Source organism: Colias eurytheme, chromosome 27, assembly GCF_061535395.1.
Source record: "Colias eurytheme isolate Ceu_HAF_F1 chromosome 27, ilColEury1 Martin Lab GWU primary, whole genome shotgun sequence".
Classification (NCBI taxonomy): domain Eukaryota; kingdom Metazoa; phylum Arthropoda; class Insecta; order Lepidoptera; family Pieridae; genus Colias; species Colias eurytheme.
In genome coordinates, this window is record NC_143006.1 from 7,247,434 (window position 1) to 7,265,935 (window position 18,502).

At 38.5% G+C, this 18,502-nt stretch overlaps 2 protein-coding genes across 2 annotated transcripts; one reads left to right on the forward strand and one right to left on the reverse strand.

Moving 5' to 3' along the window:
- Positions 1 to 239: 239 nt before the first annotated feature.
- On the reverse strand, positions 240 to 8,595 carry Syx17 (syntaxin 17). Its single transcript, XM_090117161.1, has 6 exons — positions 8,352 to 8,595; positions 7,284 to 7,479; positions 6,582 to 6,703; positions 3,647 to 3,769; positions 3,315 to 3,394; positions 240 to 3,238 (listed from the first exon to the last, which is right to left on the reverse strand). The coding sequence occupies exons 1-6, from the start codon at positions 8,469 to 8,471 to the stop codon at positions 3,007 to 3,009; spliced, it is 873 nt and encodes a 290-aa protein (XP_089973287.1). The 5' UTR covers positions 8,472 to 8,595; the 3' UTR covers positions 240 to 3,006.
- A 294-nt stretch (positions 8,596 to 8,889) lies between these two features.
- Positions 8,890 to 18,300, forward strand: LOC149896969 (uncharacterized). Its single transcript, XM_090117155.1, has 11 exons — positions 8,890 to 9,115; positions 9,631 to 9,662; positions 10,249 to 10,792; positions 11,672 to 12,200; positions 12,652 to 12,710; positions 12,898 to 13,099; positions 15,338 to 15,707; positions 15,778 to 15,940; positions 16,650 to 16,758; positions 17,340 to 17,451; positions 17,526 to 18,300. Exons 1-11 carry the CDS (start codon positions 9,100 to 9,102, stop codon positions 17,649 to 17,651), a joined length of 2,262 nt encoding a protein of 753 aa, XP_089973281.1. The 5' UTR covers positions 8,890 to 9,099; the 3' UTR covers positions 17,652 to 18,300.
- The last annotated feature ends 202 nt before the right edge of the window (positions 18,301 to 18,502 follow it).

The window sequence follows — 18,502 nt, forward strand, 5'->3', positions numbered from 1 at the left end:
TCAAAAACTCGATTATACACAATGATGCGATTATCAATTCTTGATTTTGTACATGCTTTAAAGCACGCCACTCAAGTCGAAATACTTTAGTGCCACATTACGAATCTGGAATCTGTGATAAGACTTGCTCATAGAAATCTAATTTTTTTAATAGGTAGTCAATTACTTTTTATAAATATCATGTTATAATTAACTTAATCGATAAACACAGGCAAAAAAAAACCTCATTTTTTTTATTATTTTCACTTTATTTCATGGATACTTACTTATTATACATAGTGTTCATTTTTATTTAGCTTTGACTAGTTAATATAGTTATAATAAGAAATTTCTAAAGAATAAGTAAAACAAATTCGATCACGAGGCGGGATTCGAACCCGCGTCTTTCGCTTTGCCGGGGCAACGCCTGGCCTCACAGCCACCCTGATCCCGTCAGAACAATCGAATTTCTTCTACTATTTCCGTTTTATACGTGCTCTAAAGATACTATTTGAAATAATGTTTCATATTGGTCGAGACGGTTGTTTAATCATCTCAATAGATGGTGTGGGGTGTCCCTGCCCGGTTGACATTATATCTTAGTATATATGAGAGTGCTATAATATAACTAGAAAGGCAAGTGCTTTAGTACCTACTTTAGCACACGTGCGAGTTAACGTTTATATTTCGTCCATTTCGTCGCCAGGATGAACAATCAACATCGCGAAATAAACCCCATTTTACGCAAACGGCAAAATAATTAGTGTGTTAATGGAACAAATAGAAGAAGACATTCTAATTAACTTAAATTTTATTGCAATATTCTATAACATAGGTTTTTTTACCTTCGTCTACTTAATAATTCTCACAAGTTAAATCATTTCAAATAATAAAATAATTATACATTTTAAGTGAGTAATCTAACCCTAGTGCACTCTCCTAAAGTTCTTACTAAATTTTCTGTCTACACATAGATAAGTAACGAGGTTATTGACGAGCTCAGGCACAGATTAGAGAATAGTTCCCCAGGTGTCACTGGTAACGAAAATAGAAATCAATTCTATTTTGATTCTAATGAAAAGTACTAAACCGTACTAAAGCGAGTAGCGTTTACATGTTTCTATTAAAGCACTCTCCTAAAGCACACCACTAAAGCTAAACGTTAAGGTCCCACCTCGTGATTGAATTTTTTATATTCTTTAAAATTTCTCATTTATAAAGCATTTGAACATTATAAAACAGTGTTAAATGTTTATAACAAGATCAGAAAAAATTACATGTGCACAAATGCATTATTAACAAGGTAGGGAAGGACAATTATTATTACATAAATTCAATATATGTACATATTATGTTCATACATGAATAGATTATAAAAACACAACTATGTTATATTAAATTGAAAATAAAATAGTCTACGGTATCTTATTTATTCTACTGAGAAACTAAATTACTAAAAACCATTTATCCAACCATTATATACAATGTAAAATAATAAAAAATCATTATCTTTATTAAACTTTGTTTACACATTGTGCATTATTTCTGAACGTACAAACTATCGTGTTGGCAACACTCAATGCCAGTAAACGTATTATTAGGCGATTCAATAAAGAAACGAATCTTCAATGGCGGCCAAAGCTGACACTGACGTATGGTAGGGTCAGCAAAAAAGAAAATAAAAATAACGTAAATGGATAATTATTTTATTAATTATTTTAAATTGTTTGTTGACAAACTTTTTTGTTATAGTATTTGTGTATTTATATGAATTATCATATTTACGTATACAGAATGTAACAAAATCCCCATAATATTTGTAATTAGCCCATAAAACTGAACAGCTTTTCCCAAAGAACATATTTTGTCAAATTCTAATAAAACATTATTTACTTTCGCAAATTATGCATAATTGTCATTGTAAATTTATGATATAATATTATAGGGATTATAGGGAAAATCAAATACATTTTAGTGAAAATCACTAAAATGTATTTGATTTTTCCATTTTTTTTTGCATGCCGTACGGCCGTGTGTAAGCGAGAGGGAATGATAAGCGCCGCCATTGAAGATTCGTTTCTTTATTGAACTGCCTTATACTAGCATATATCAGCCTATTAAAAAATTTAAAAAAAACCATCGTTACGTACACTGTCGTATGAACGCACAATTTTTTAAAGCAATCCAAGTTCATAATAACACTAATTCTGTATTCCACTACAATTGTCTTATAATATTTTACATTAATGTATGTACAAAAATTGTTTCTATACGAAAAATATCATTAAATTTTGTTAACTATCATAATATGTATAATGCGTTTGCGTATAATTTGCTTTTATTTTTGCTATATTGCAAATTGGTTGTCGATATCGTCACGCTTTACCGTAATAACCAATAGTATCGCTTCAAACATTAAACGCTCCAAACTTCAAACTAAATGAAGCGATATGATTGGTTGTTTAAGACACATTCCTCGCTACACATTGAGCATCCACATTATTGGTAGAAAAGCACCCTTACGATTCTTGAGAATTTAGTAAATAGGTAAACGGCTTGTCGGTTTTTTCAATAGATGGCGCTTTAAATATTTATCTCTTTTGACCACATGGGCACAGAATACGAATATGAATAGCGCGGTTTTCGCGCGGGCGAAACCGTCCCTTAGTTTTAAGCTTAGTTTTGTATAAAGAAGGTATTCATTTGTAACGAAATGCAATGATGATTTTGTTAAATTAAATTAGAAATAGGTACAAAATGAATAAGAATTAGCAAAATAATTTATAACAGAGATTAATACAATTATACCGCTCTTTTTTGTAATACTGTATTCAATAAAGAATTTTTCATTCATTCAATTATTATCCTGCGGGTTGGAATGCTACTGTATTTAGCACATTTATGTAACAAAGTTATCACATCTGGTTAGCCGCCATCGTTGTCAGTCGTCACGTTGCATTAATGACTGTAGAGTGTAGACGATATCAAATCAACGCGCCATATTTACACGCAAACGCATCGCGATCGCTAGCGGTCCTTCTTGCCGTCGGTGCGGGCGGGTGCGGGCGAGGGGGAGGGCGAGGGGGGGGGCGAGCTGTGCGCGGCGCGGCGGCCCAGCAGCGCGGCGCCCATGTATCCGAGCGCGGAGCCGGCCAGCGCGGCGGCGGCGCCCGCCTTGGCGCCCAGCGCCAGCCCCACGGGCCCGCCCGCCAGCGCGCCCACCACCATGCCGCCCAGCCCCAGCGTCGCCAGCCGCAGCCTGCGCGAACCAGATCCCGCGTTACTCACCAAGCGGTATTGTCAATTAATATATCATTGGATTGGTTAAAACTTACTTTTCCGCACTAGCGAGATGTGACCGCGCCACTTGAACGTTATCCGCTGCCACTTCTACGTTCTGTGCCGAAGAGTTTATCTGTTGCAAACGGACGTACGGAGAGTTTAAACGATTTGAAGAAGTATCATTGAATTTTTTTAATAACGAAATACAGACACATTGAATCTAGGGTTACTTGTACCACTATTTTTAAAGAGGATACAGACACATTGAATCTACGGTTATTTGTACTACTATTTTTAAAGAGGATCACCTCGTTCTGTTTTTAAAATCTAGTGTGTCGTTTGTTGGGATTGTGTGTGTAACTGTGTTCGTTAGTGTGCGTGGCACCTGGTCGCGGTGCGCGAGCGCGGCGGCCTGCACGTGCTGCCAGGCGTCGTGCAGCGCGCGCACCTCGCCCTGCAGCGCGCTCCACCCCGCCAGCAGCGCCTCGCGCTCCCGCAGCGACACCTCCTGTACGTGCTCTCCAATTATTGTAGGCCACACCGATATGCACAACATGGCTAAAATTCATTATTATAATTCTATCACTTTCAAGATGCAACCGCTGACATTTTGCATAAACCGATAAACGAATACCTACAAACTAAGAATCACATACAAATGTCCGACCGGCTTTGTATAGGTTTACGAAGATCTTATGTACCGTGAAATATGCCAACATTGCCCACTTTTTTTGAATAATTTCAAGACCACGACGACGATGTACATATTTCTTTTTACTACCTACATTAATATAATTAGCTATACTAAAAATGCATACCGCGCACGCAGCCACCGTTTCAACGTCCATTGTGTGAGACAAGGCAAATGACAAGTGAGGAGCGTCGCGATTAATTGCGCGAGTAGAGCAGTGTGTGGGCAGAGAGGGCAATGTCACGGCGAATAACGGCAGCGCGATGAGCAGAGCGATGAGCAGCGCGAGGAGCATAGTGTGTCAGGAGCATTAGATCGTGTGCACATATTGTTGTAGCAAATTTCATTATTATTCAACATTTTATACATTATTTGTCTGTGTTTGAAGGCGGGCAAAGTTATCTGCACTTTTTACCAACATTGCCCTCGTCAATTTTTGACGTAAATATGACCTTTAGCCAGATTATATTAAAGACCAATTCAAAAATGTCATGAAAGGTTCCTTAATTAAGGTCGACTTAGGTGGCTGGGCAAAGTTACCCAGGTATTTTTTCTCTTTTTCATACAAATCGCCTTTCGCTTTTCCAAAAAGCATAGGGTTTGTACATATCAGTAAAATGAGCATGACTTTCGATTTCATTTAGGGCGCGTTCCCACCGTGTCGTGACGACAGATAATCGTGTAGTTTTAAGTGTCGTGGCTTATATGTTTAAATGGAGGTGTTCACATTTAGAACGACACAATTTACTGTCGTCTACGGCAGTTTTTGCAGTGATGACACTTTGTCGTGACAGTGGGAACGGCAAGCACGACAGTCGTAAAACGATAAAAAATCGTGGACGGCAACTCTATGACGTCCATTGAACTCAGGAGAGTAAACGCACTAGTAATCACCAAGCGAACGCAGAGGCGACTAGATTTGTAGTTTGCTGATGATGTGTAAACGACAAAGCGACTGCCAGGAAACGATAAAATGTCGTCGCGATCCAATGGGAACAGCTAGATACGACAGTCGCTAAACGATAAAAAATGTTGACGACAAACAATCGTTATAATGGGAACAGGTAGAGACGACAGTCGTCGAACGATAAATTAGTCGTTACGACACAGTGGGAACGCGCCCTTACTGCGAAAATTTTGTAGTAGGATTATGGATTTATCACTGAACAATATTCTGTTTTGCTTTTTTTATATATTTTTATTGCCTACAGGCAAGGCAGATAAAAAAAGCAAAACAGAATATTGTTCAGTGACTATTTAATAAAAATAAACATTTTTTTTCTTTTAAGTTGTGCTTAAAATTCAGCAATTTAACTTTATTTGCTATGGTTCTTACCGGGATACCAAATTAAGCTTATTTTTCCATAATTAACCGAGTAGAAGTGATATTATTAAGTATCAAACAAATTATGTGGTATGTAGTATGAAATGTGCCAACCCTAAGCATTTTTTGATGGTGGGCAATGTTGTCAAATATAGATCGCGACTTTGTTGGTAAATTTTGCCCACCATTGTAATTTTTGTTTAAAACAACCTTCAGTGGTAATAGTAGCATTAAAATACTCTTCGAACGTTATTTCATAACACATTATGATTTAAAATAACCTGTGTTTTCGCCATCATGCACAAACTATCACTCGAATTTTCACCATTTTTTGACCGTGAAATCACACATGATATTCACCGAGGTACAACAAGTTCCTGATTTAAGTTAGCGACACACACAATAGGCAGTGTTTTCAGACATATTATAACCTATCTTACACCAAATTCTATTATTTTTGCCAAAGTATGAAGGCATTTTTGCAATTAAAAAATTTTCTTATGAATTGATCTTCGGGCAAAGATACCCTTTTGGACAATATTGGCATATTTCACGGTATATGAACATCTTACTTCGTGGCATGACCATGATAAAAGTACCTATATGCTCATCAGAAGTACAGCTACGTCACGAATTCACGATTCAATAGAACCAGCTTAAATAGCTATATAAACAACTAGCGACCCGCTCCGGCTTCGCACGTGTGCAATGGCGGAAGGCCGGTACCGCCGCAAACGCTACGTCCCGCAATTTTTAAATCTATAATATCTTCGAAAATATTAAATACAGTATACGGTATATAGGGCCGTATAGATCTATATTGAATGTATTCAAGGTATTTAATTGGAGGATTAATGCTGTATTGGTTAAAATCGCTTCGAAAATTAGCCATTATTTGTCGTAAAAAGTAAAAGACAAAAAAAAATTTGGGTTATCCATAAGAGATAGACATATACCATCACGGACTTTTCTGTAGACCTTTTCAATATGTATAATACTTAGTACATTATTTTGATAAAACTCGTAGGGTTCAGCCTGCGTTTGCAATGTAAGCGGAAAAAATGTAATTTTTTACAACATCACATTAGAAACCTCAAAAATAACAGTATCTACTTCTTCACTATTTAATGGATGTTATTATACATATAAACCTTCCCCTTGAATCACTCTATTAAAAAAAACCGCATCAAAATCCGTTGCGTAGTTTCAAAGATTTAAGCGTACAAAGGGACATAGAGACAGAGAAAGCGACTTTGTTTTATACTATGTAGTGATACTGAAACATAAACATTTGCACCGACTCACGTGTTCATCCACTTGGAGTTGAATTTGCTCCGGGATGACGCCGACCGACTCTGACGACACTACGCTTCCCGAAACGTCCGCCTCGGGCATCGGCACACGGTTTATTGATAAGGGGCTAGTTTCTGTACAGAAAAGTCGGTTTTCATTTATTTATAGTATTGATATGAGAATTTAAGGGCATGCAAATCTTTCGATTGAATAGTGCACTAATACAAAAGAAACTATATTAGAAATGTGTGACAAATTATGAAAAAAATTAGTTTGATGAAAAAAGAAATTTAGTGAATAGTGTCCATTTCTAAATTTGCTACTATAAGTGTAAGTATATTTCTTTGATAACAGTTTTATTATGTTAAAATGATGAGTCATTTTTTTTTAATATGAATATTCTATGCATTAGTCATATAATATGTTGTATATTATATTATTAATTTATTTGCATTCTTCACAAAAGCCACCCAGATCTCACCAAGAGGGCGCGCGCGCGTCCTGTGCGTGTCAATTATCGCAATGCAACTTCTTTCAATAACTCCTAAAACACGGAGTTGCCATATTTTTATGCTTGTTGTTTTATTTCCGCGGTTGAATTTGTATAAGTATATGATCTTATAATTTCTCAAAACATGAATATCTTTGCAAACACTTTATTTCAATTATTTAGTTTATTTTATTCATTCAATTTTTGAAAATACGAGTTTTTACCTAGATAGTCCATGATAGCTTTCAAGGTGAGATCTCTGGAGCGCTGCGTCATCTGGTCGAACTTGGTGCAGTCGGAGGTGCGCACCTGGCGGCGCAGCGCCTCCAGCTCGCCCAGCAGCGAGCGCAGCTGCGACGCCACGCGCCGCGCGTGCGCCTGCTCCGAGCGCACGCGCCCGTACTCACCCAACTCTTCATACTATTTATAAAAGACAATACTGTTTATAAATCTCAAAATACTTGTAATATATGGACAGTAAAACCATTTTAAGATAATATCTCGTAAGTTCAAAATCCTTAAAACAATAAAAAAAAATCCTTCAGTCCTCAAAATCATAATTTGAATGTTTATTTACGGAAATTCAATACCATTTTTCCTTCTTTAACACAAACAAATATTAGCCATACAAACTACAGTTTTTGAAGTGAAACTTCATTATGCGATTTTGGTATCTTTGAATCTTCTTGCCAAAGAAGTTTTACTTCTCACACATGTGCTTGGCCCACACTCTCTTTTCTAATTATTCATATATAAATCCCGTTAAAGTAACTAGGTGTATTTTTATCTAGTTCTAAGTATGTCAAGGCTTCTTTTAATTTGACACAATATTTTGATTAGTGACCCTATAATTATTTAAAAACGAAATGTAAAACATATATGTGTAGTATGTGTCCGATGAATCATTGAAACAAATTATAACTAATTTTATACTTTACAAACATAATATATATTGTATTTGCTACAATAAACCAAAAGGAACAGTAACAAAGTCCAATTACATTATAAAATAACATTTGTAACTGATTTTTTTAAGGAATACTTGTATATAAAGACAACAGCCATTCTTTCTGTAATGAGCCAATATTTCGTAGATGACCTTCAACCTCTAAACGTTCCTAGTTTAATAATATGTACTATGATATTAATAGAACTATTGTGACGTCATGTCTTTCTATTTTACGTACAATTTTTGATAAGTAATTTTCTTTTTATTTCAAAACAACATGACAGAAAAAAACATTTTCTAAGAACAATCTAATAAAACGCATTACAACCAAAAAACATTTTACCTTTAAAATATTCTCTTTGTGCTGGCGTAGTAAATCTAAATGGTGTGGTATTGCAACTTCGTTAAACTTTGATAACGACAGCTCTACTCGCTTCAAAGGCAACTTTCCTTCTTCCTCCATGCTTTAAGATATATGATTAAACTATAAAAAAAAAAACTATATGTATTGATGTAATAACTTTAATTACATGTTTTCATAACAATACTCCAAAACATAGAACAGATGATCCGACAACTATATATGTTATGACAAGTGACAATTGACATCTTGAATAAAATTGACGACTGACGTACTGTGACAACGAGGATATGAATTACCCTATTTAAAAAATTTAATTATACGCGCAACCTTACCACCGTGCTTAGCACGCAACCATTTGGATATCAAAAACGAGAAGTATAAAGAGATACCTACTTATCTTTCAAATCGTTTAAAGATGAGGCCCTCAATAAAATTGTTTTATATTTTGTTCTTCTTTAACATCTGTGACACTGACATGTAATGAGCTCTGAACAACGATCATACAACTGTCGTCTGTCGCCTTTGTCAAAATACTGTGTCAAAATAGTCAAAAAATCGACCGATATTGCATGTACCTACCTAATACCTATCGAAAACTGATTAAAAAAAGCATTATTGGTGATTTCATGATGCTTTTGAGTTTATGTCTTTATATTATCGACATTTGAGGGTGTTCTAGTAATATTTGTGAAGTTTTAGTTTTTATTAACTTTAAAATAAAGCAAATATGGACGTCGATACAGGTAAATGTAATCATATAACCTAAGAATGTTGTGCTTGTTTGGTTCTTGTTATTCAATGTTTTAGCCGATATACACAATATTGTGCTAGAAGCAATGAAAATTAAATATGATTTATTTCACGTTCATTTCTCTTACTTGGACTAAAGAATGTTTAAATTACAATAATAAACAATAAACCAAATATCTATATACCGTAATTTCATAGCATTTATTTACTTCAAGTTGAAATATATTTTATGCCTACTTTGACTTTCTACATTTGATTTTTTAGAGTTTTTCTTTAACTTATTTCTCAATCAACAATTAAAATGATAATGTTTGTATGAACAGTAATATATAAATTTGTCAAGCCAGCTTTTAATAAGTGGCACTGCTGAACACCTACAATTTGTATCTCTAAAGAAACATAATATTATTAAGAATCATGATCCATTGAATATATGTTTTGCTTATAATATGTTTCATCAAAGTTGTTTGAAGGCTATATTGTCTTTAATTTTATCACATTTCTACAGATGGGAGAAAGTCCCGTTCACGCAGCAGATCTGTAAGTATATTACATATAAATTTATAAAGAATAGACTTGTCGGGACTCGAACCCTATTTTATACTTTTTTCTTTATTTATGATATATGCTGACTTATGTTGCGTTAAGTTTTTGTGGTAAACTCAGAGACATTTTACTTATAAACATAAGTAAACATAAAATGTATAACTATGTGTAAAATGTAATCTTTTGTTTGTTTAAATTTGAACTGGAGTGGAAGCTTGAATGGAAATAAAGACTTTCCGAATCAGTGGTTATTTATGATTTATTGTGGTGTGGTAGTGGTTATTTATGAGTTATTAATGATGACTCAAAAGTGGTTTGAGAAAAACTTTTATTGAATAAATAAATATTTTGCATTCGAAATGACACAAATTAACTTATTTATTTAATTATTTTATTTTATTCTACCACATTTACACTGAATAAAAAGTAATTAGTTACAAAATGGTACAAAAGGTGGTTTATTATGTGCTGTGCTCTCTTCTCGGCAACCTTTACATGCTAACTTAATATGTTTTCAACTTAAATAAATTCCTCTACTTATGGCTACTATACATATACTATTTGAAAATTATTTTAACAGGCTGAATCAGATTCTAAGATGTCACACGATGGATCAGTGAAGTCTAAATCAGGTTCTCGCTCCCGCTCGAGGTCAAAATCATCATCGAGGTCGAGAAGCGGCTCTCGCGCGTCGTCCCGCTCTCGCAGCAACACGCCCGCGTCGCGTCGCTCCAGGAGCGGCTCCCCCAAGTCAGCCCGATCGGGGAGTCCGAGAAAGTCGAGAAGCGGCTCACCGGCTTCCAGAAATGCATCCCGTTCGAGGAGTAGGTCTCCGGCTTCCAAAAAAAGCAAATCGAGAAGCGGATCACCGAAGTCTCGAAGCGCGTCTCCCGCTAGGTCCCAGTCGAACAGCCCGCGGAAATCGAAGAGCCGCAGTCACTCTAAATCGAGGAGTCCCAAGTCTCCCGCAAAGAGCCGCTCGCCCAGCGCGGGCTCGAAAGCGTCGCCCGTCAGATCTGATGGCTCGCCCAGGAAATCCAGAAGCAAGTCTCGTGAACGCTCAAGAAGTAAATCTGTAGAAAAGATGGATGTTGATGGAGATAAACCACCTCAGTCTCCTACAGGTAATCATTTCACTTTGTTTGTTAAATGAGTTAAGGTTCAAATGTGCTGAGCAGAGGAATATTGAAGGTAAATATGTGTATCAACTTTGACTGTTTAGTGTTTATTTCATACTAGACTAGATTTCAATAAATCATATTCATGCCACAACACAATGGACTATTGTTAATTATTTAAAATAATAATATAAAAAATATATTCATGAGTTTTCAATCTATAGTGGTTTAAAGTTAACTCAAAAATGGAGCATTTTCGTAAATTTTCTAAAAAATCTTAGAGAAAGTGTAAGAAATGTTATAGTATGCTATATATTCGTGATCTACTCAATAAGCTCTTTCATTTAATACCCCACACGGCATGTTTTGGAAATTTTTATTTTTTTCTTTGTATGCCATATTTAATTACCGGGGTGGGGAGAGGGGGACCACAAAACTGGTTGGCAACATCTGTCTATAGGATGTCTGGGATCAATACAATATATATCAGAAGTCAGATTTAGGTCCGCTATTTTTGCAAACGAAACTCCACTGAGAGTCTGGTCTATATACTAATATTATAAAGAAGAGAGGTATGTAATTATGTATGTATGTATGATTAATAAACTACTGAACCGATTACAATGTAATATAGAGGGTAACTTGGATTAACACAGGATAGGTTTAATCCCACGGGAATGGGAACTTTGCGGGTTTTCCTTTGAAAACGCGGGCGAAGCCGCAGGCGGAAATCTAGTCGTAACATAACTTCAGTCATTCATTTCAATGCTGGAACTCGGTATTAATATACTACTACATTTACGCTGTTGGTACACTACCAATGAATTTAGTATTGTAAGTTTGTCATTTATATTTAATGTAATTATTGATTTCTGTTTATTCCAGGAAGTAAAGCGAGTCGCTCTCGCTCTCGGTCTGGTACACGCAAGTCCAAGTCGCGTTCACGTTCTGGCTCAAGAAAATCGCGATCTAAGTCTCGCTCTCGCTCCAAATCCCGTTCGCGTTCCAAGTCCCGTTCGCGTTCAAAGTCCCGTTCACGTTCCAAGTCCCGTTCACGTTCTAAGTCCCGTTCACGTTCTAAATCCCGCTCACGTTCCAAGTCTCACTCACGATCCAAATCACGTTCCCGTTCGAAATCAGGTTCGCGCTCTAAATCAAGGTCTCGATCCAAATCCCGTTCCCGCTCAAAATCCCGGTCCAGGTCACGTTCGAAGTCCGGCTCCCGCTCCAAGTCTAGGTCTAAATCGCGTTCGAGGTCCAGGTCCAAATCTCGTTCACGCTCCAAGTCGAAGTCCGTGTCGCGCTCACGTTCCAAATCGAGATCTCTATCGAGATCTAAATCCAGATCTAGATCTAAATCCAGATCTAGATCTAAATCTAGATCTCGCTCGGGTTCAGCAAAATCTGCTTCAAGGTATGTCAAACTACATTGTACAGCTCAATTATAATACTATTATTTTACAGAACAATGCTAGTTTTCTTTATTATTACAAATATAAATGATAAGAAACAACAAGCATTATTATTATTTAAAAAGTTACTATTGATACAAGATTCCCAATTGGTGGTTAAAATGGCCCTATGCCGTACCATATCTCTGTATTGCAAATATAATATTTTTTGTGCAATATGTTTATAATAATATTATTATTTTACAACATTTAAGAAACCATATATATGTACATAGATTGAAACCCTAGTTATGTGTCCTATTTTGATTTTCTCATTTTAAAAGTGTAATTTAAAAAAAAGTTTTGTTTGTTTAAAAAACTTACCATTTATTTTTATTTATCATTTTAAAACTTTTTTCTTTTTGTAATTTTCTGATAATTTAATTTATACCTGAATATTATTTATTGTTACAGATCTCGCTCACGATCTCGCTCCGGTTCGCGTTCCGGCTCCGGATCACCGGCTCGAAAAGGTTATCATAATTTCTTTCATATTTTTTAATCATATACAATTTCGTCGCAATCAGTGTTCTACTTTTTAAATACTTTTATATTTTTCATTATTTTTAAAATCGTTGCAGTCACTGCTATAGTATAGTCAGTAAAGCTGGAGGCTGCAGGGATGTTTTATTTTATTATTTGATGACTATGGTCGGACAGAGGGCAAGGCGCGGCGCACCGTGCGGCTGCAGTCGGACGACGAGGACGGAGGGGAGGGCGGCGCGGGGGCGGGCGCGGAGGGCGGCGGGGAGGGGGAGGGGGAGGCGGGGGGAGACGCGGGCGCGGGGCCGGCGGGGGGCGCGGGGGGAGACGCGCCCGCGCCCGACTCGTCCGACGATGAGCTCGACCCGGACTCCAAGAGGTGCGCAGCCATCTGTTCTGTTTATAATGCAATACTTAATACTATGATTGTTGACAACATCGGTAAAGCCGTTATGGAGATTAGCCGGAACCAACAGACAGTCCAATAAAAATTGTTAAATCTTGGTATATTATATGTATACCAAACTAGCAACTTTAGAATTACAAAGAAACACTCCAATCCATACTAATATTATAAATGCGAAAGTAACTCTGTCTGTCTGTCTGTTACTCAATCACGCCTAAACTACTGAACCAATTTGCATGACATTTGGTATGGAGATATTTTGATACCCGAGAAAGGACATAGGCTACCTTTTATTGCGAAATATGTAGGTAGCTCGCCCAACGACCGGGCGAGTTTATACGTTCGCTAGCTATGCAGATACTGAGCCATTCTGCGCACGCGCGGCCTGTGGATAGAGAGCATAGCGTACGGGATGTGGGTGGGAATAGGTGGGTGATTGGTAGTACTTTAATCAGTCGTAAAAATTTCCAATTTTAGGAAGATTAGAAAAATGCTTTTAACAATAGTTAGGGAAATTTCGATTGACTGAAAAATCGAAAGTCAGGAAAAATTACTATAAGCCAGGAAAATTTCCATAAGTCGGAAAAATTTTGATAAGCTGGAAAATTTCCATAAGATGGGAAAATTTTTATAAGCTGGAAAATTCCTATAAGATAGGAAAATTCCTATAAGAAAGGAAAATTTCTATAAGCTTGAAAATTTCTATAAGAAAGGAAAATTTCTATAAGTCAGGAAAATTTGTAGAAGTCAGGAAAATGTTTATAAGTCAGGAAAATTTCTATACGCCAGGAAAATTTCCATATGTCCGGAAAATTTCTATAAGATAGGAAAATTTGTATACGTGAGGAAAATTTGTATACGCCAGGTCGTATAGAAATTTTCCTGGCGTATAGAAATTTTCCTGACTTATAAACATTTTCCTGACTTCTACAAATTCTACTGGCTTATAGAAATTTTCCTCATGTATAGAAATTTTCCTTGTTTATAGAAATTTTTCCGACATATATTTTCCTTTCTTATGAAAATTTTCCAGCTTATCGAAATTTTCCGACTTATGGATTTTTCCTGGCGTATACAAATTCTCCTCACGTATACAAATTTTCCTATCTTATATAAATTTTCCGGACATATGGAAATTTTCCTGGCGTATAGAAATTTTCCTGACTTATAAACATTTTCCTGACTTCTACAAATTTTCCTGACTTATAGAAATTTTCCTTTCTTATAGAAATTTTCCAGCTTATAGAAAATTTCCTTTCTTATAGGAATTTTCCAGCTTATAGAAATTTTCCTTATGGAAATTTTCCAGCTTATCGAAATTTTTCCGACTTATGGAAATTTTTCTGTATTATAGTAATTTTTCCTGACTTTCGATTTTTCAGTCAATCGAAATTTCCCTAACTATTGTTAAAAGCATTTTTCTAATCTTCCTAAAATTGGAAATTTTTACGACTGATTAAAGTACTACCAATCACCCACCTATTCCCACCCACATCCCGTACGCTATGCTCTCTATCCACAGGCCGCGCGTGCGCAGAATGGCTCAGTATCTGCATAGCTAGCGAACGTATAAACTCGCCCGGTCGTTGGGCGAGCTACCTACATATTTCGCAATAAAAGGTAGCCTATGTCCTTTCTCGGGTATCAAAATATCTCCATACCAAATTTCATGCAAATTGGTTACTGAACCACGCCTAAACTATTGGTTACTGAACCACGCCTAAACTATTGGTTACTGAACTACGCCTAAACTACTGAGTTTAGGCGTGATTGAGTAACAGACAGACAGACAGAGTTACTTTCGCATTTATAATATTAGTATGGAGTATGGATTGATTGTCTTGACTGACTGGAGTAATTGCTCTAAACCGTTGTTAGGCGATTGTGAAGGTTTATTTAATTAAGTATTTAATTTGATAGATAAATTAAAAAAAATAATCAGAGAGATAATGTAAAAAGCAGTTTTAATCCTACTAATATTATAAATGCGAAAGGTTTTGAGGATGTGTGTGTCATGTGTGTGTGTGTTTGTTACTCTTTCAAACACTACCAAACCGATTACAATGAAATTTAGCACACATATAGAAGGTAACTTGGATTAACACATAGGGTAGGTTTTATCCCGGAAATCCCACGGGAACGGGAACCATGCGGGATTTCCTTTGAATGTTACATTGACTCGTTAATACCTCGCATGTGGCGGTGCGGCAGCGCGGAGATGGCGGGCGGCATGTCGGACTTCGAGCTGATGCTGGCCCGCAAGCGCGAGGAGCGGCGCGGGCGCCGGCGCCGGCGCGACATCGACATCATCAACGACAACGACGACCTCATCGCGCAGCTGCTGCAGCAGATGCGCCAGGCCGCCGACGACGACCGCGAGCTCAACCGCCGCAACCAGCCCGCCGTGCGCAAGGTGTCCATGCTCAAGGCCGCCATGTCGCAGCTCATCAAGCGCGACCTGCAGCTGGCCTTCCTCGAGCACAACGCGCTCAACGTGCTGTGCGACTGGCTCGCGCCGCTGCCCAACCGCGCGCTGCCGTGCCTGCTCATCCGCGAGAGCGTGCTGAAGCTGCTGATGGACGTGAGTGTGGTCCTCCATCGACAAGCTCCCCCCACCCCGCCCACACTAACCACCCGTCCCCTGCCCGCAGTTCCCCTCCATCGACAAGTCGCTGCTGAAGCAGTCGGGCATCGGCAAGGCGGTCATGTACCTGTACAAGCACCCCAAGGAGACGAAGGCCAACAAGGAGCGCGCCGGCCGCCTCATCTCCGAGTGGGCGCGCCCCATCTTCAACCTCTCCACCGACTTCAAGGGTGAGCCGCGCCCTTTGTTCCTTATACGTTTCATTTCTATGATGCCTTCACCTAATTACTTATTAAAAAATGTTTTTATCACGTGTTTACATTAAATTACTATAAACCATACAATCGCCTACTAAAAAAGTCCAAGCGGCGTGGCGCTTTATGGAACATTAATTGAAATTAACGTTTTATTTAATAACGGTTACCTTTATATCTATTGTATTGCTTAAAAAATAGGTTTATACACGCGCAGGCGGAGTTTTGTATATACTCTGTACTCTGTACGCGGAACGTACGCTTACAATTAATTATAGATATTTTTAATAATTGTCTGTGATGCAAATATTATTATTTCAAAAAAAATATTCCGAATTAATTGTACTTAGATAAATTTTACCGTTCTATACTATCTATACAGGATAATTTGTTATAGGTGTAATAACTAATAGGTTTACGAAAGTAGAGCTCATTTGCAGTAAAAAAAGTTAATATTAACTAGCCGAAATTTATTAGTTTCAGAATTATTTTGACATAACTAATTCAACTTTTTTTGAAAATTTACCAAATTCTTAGAGAAAATGATAAAAAGTAATACAGAACACAGGTCTGTCTACGGTTCGACCTAATGATTAATTTATATTATAATAGACATTGATATCGAATCGTCCGATACGTCAGTGGGGTGATACAATGGATAACGGTGCGGTTGTGTGTGTTGCAGCGATGACGCGCGAGGAGCGGCAGGCGCGCGACGAGGCGATGGCCGGCGCGCGGCGCCGCGACGAGCCCGGGCCCGCGGCCAAGCGGCGCCAGCTCGACGAGCCCGACCGGTGCGCGCCGCACACTGCACACGGCACGCACACAGCACGCACACAGCACGCACACAGCACGCACACAGCACGCACACAGCACACACCCCGCACACACCCCGCACACAGCACACACCCCGCACACACCCCGCACACACAGCACACACCCCGCACACACAGCACGCACACAGCACACACCCCGCACACACCCCGCACACACACAGCACACACACAGCACACACACCCCGCACACACCCCGCACACACCCCGCACACACAGCACACACCCCGCACACACAGCACGCACACAGCACACACCCCGCACACACCCCGCACACACACAGCACACACACCGCACACACACCCCGCACACACCCCGCACACACAGCACACACCCCGCACACACAGCACGCACACAGCACACACCCCGCACACACCCCGCACACACACAGCACACACACAGCACACACACCCCGCACACAGCACACACCCCGCACACACAGCACGCACACAGCACACACCCCGCACACACACAGCACACACACCCCGCACACAGCACACACCCCGCACGCACACAGCACACTAACGCAGACCCTGTTACAGCACGGTGCGGCCGGGTGAGCCGGGCTGGGTGGCGCGCGCGCGTGTGCCGCTGCCCTCCAACAAGGACTACGTGGTGCGCCCCAAGTCCACCTGCGAGACCGACATGTCCAGGGTATATACTCGTTTATTTCGTCGTGTATTGTTAATGTGATATTAATGAACCACGTAACGCGTTCCCTTCCGCAGGTGAGCAAGAAGAAGATGACCCGCTACGAGAAGCAGATGAAGAAGTTCATGGACCAGAAGCGGCTGCGCGGCAACTCGCGGCGCGCCGTCGAGATATCCATCGAGGGCCGCAAGATGGCGCTGTGAACAAATGCGTTCCGATTGTGCGAGAGAGATAACCCTGTAGTATACATAATGTGAACACGATCATTTGTTCTATTGGTTAACTTTTATATTAAGTCTAAATCGTTCGCCTGTTTACGTTCTCAATGCAATAAACGTCGCTCATAAAGTATCGCAATATGAAATTTAACTCCGATAGGAACTTTATATGAGTGCAATAGAGATAATATGACTTCTCTAGAAATAATGTTTTTTTTTTTTCTAAACTGAATAATAAACAAAAAACGTCAATATTTATTGTTGAATATATCGACTGGGCTTTATACGATTCCCAATCAAACATTTTATCATCAACTATAGACATAGAATCGAATATTTTCGACCTTTTCGAGACTAGACACAATATTATGATCGTATGAGAACTTGTAAGGCAGCCAATGTTGTTTGGTCACCAGTCACCATTATAGATATTATAATAGATGTAAGATAATCCCTTGTTCCCAAATGTTTCTTTATTTGGACGCAAGGAGGCTCCTCATCGCCGCACTGTTAGACAGAACTTATGACAAAAGGAAACATTTGGAAATTGTACCGGATGATGATTCATCATACGGCATATTATGTGATTGTAAATTATTTGATAAGGCTTAATAAATAAATGACTGAATTTTGATGTGAGTTTTTTGTTTCATACCCCTATATACATATACATACTAGCTATGCCGCGCGGTTTCAACCGCGTGGCTCCGCTCCTGTTGGTCTTAGCGTGAATTATTTAGTAAATTATTATTCATAACAAACACAGATATAAATCCTCGATAAATGGGTTATCTAACACCGAAAGAATTTTTGAAATCGGACCTGTAGTTCCTGAG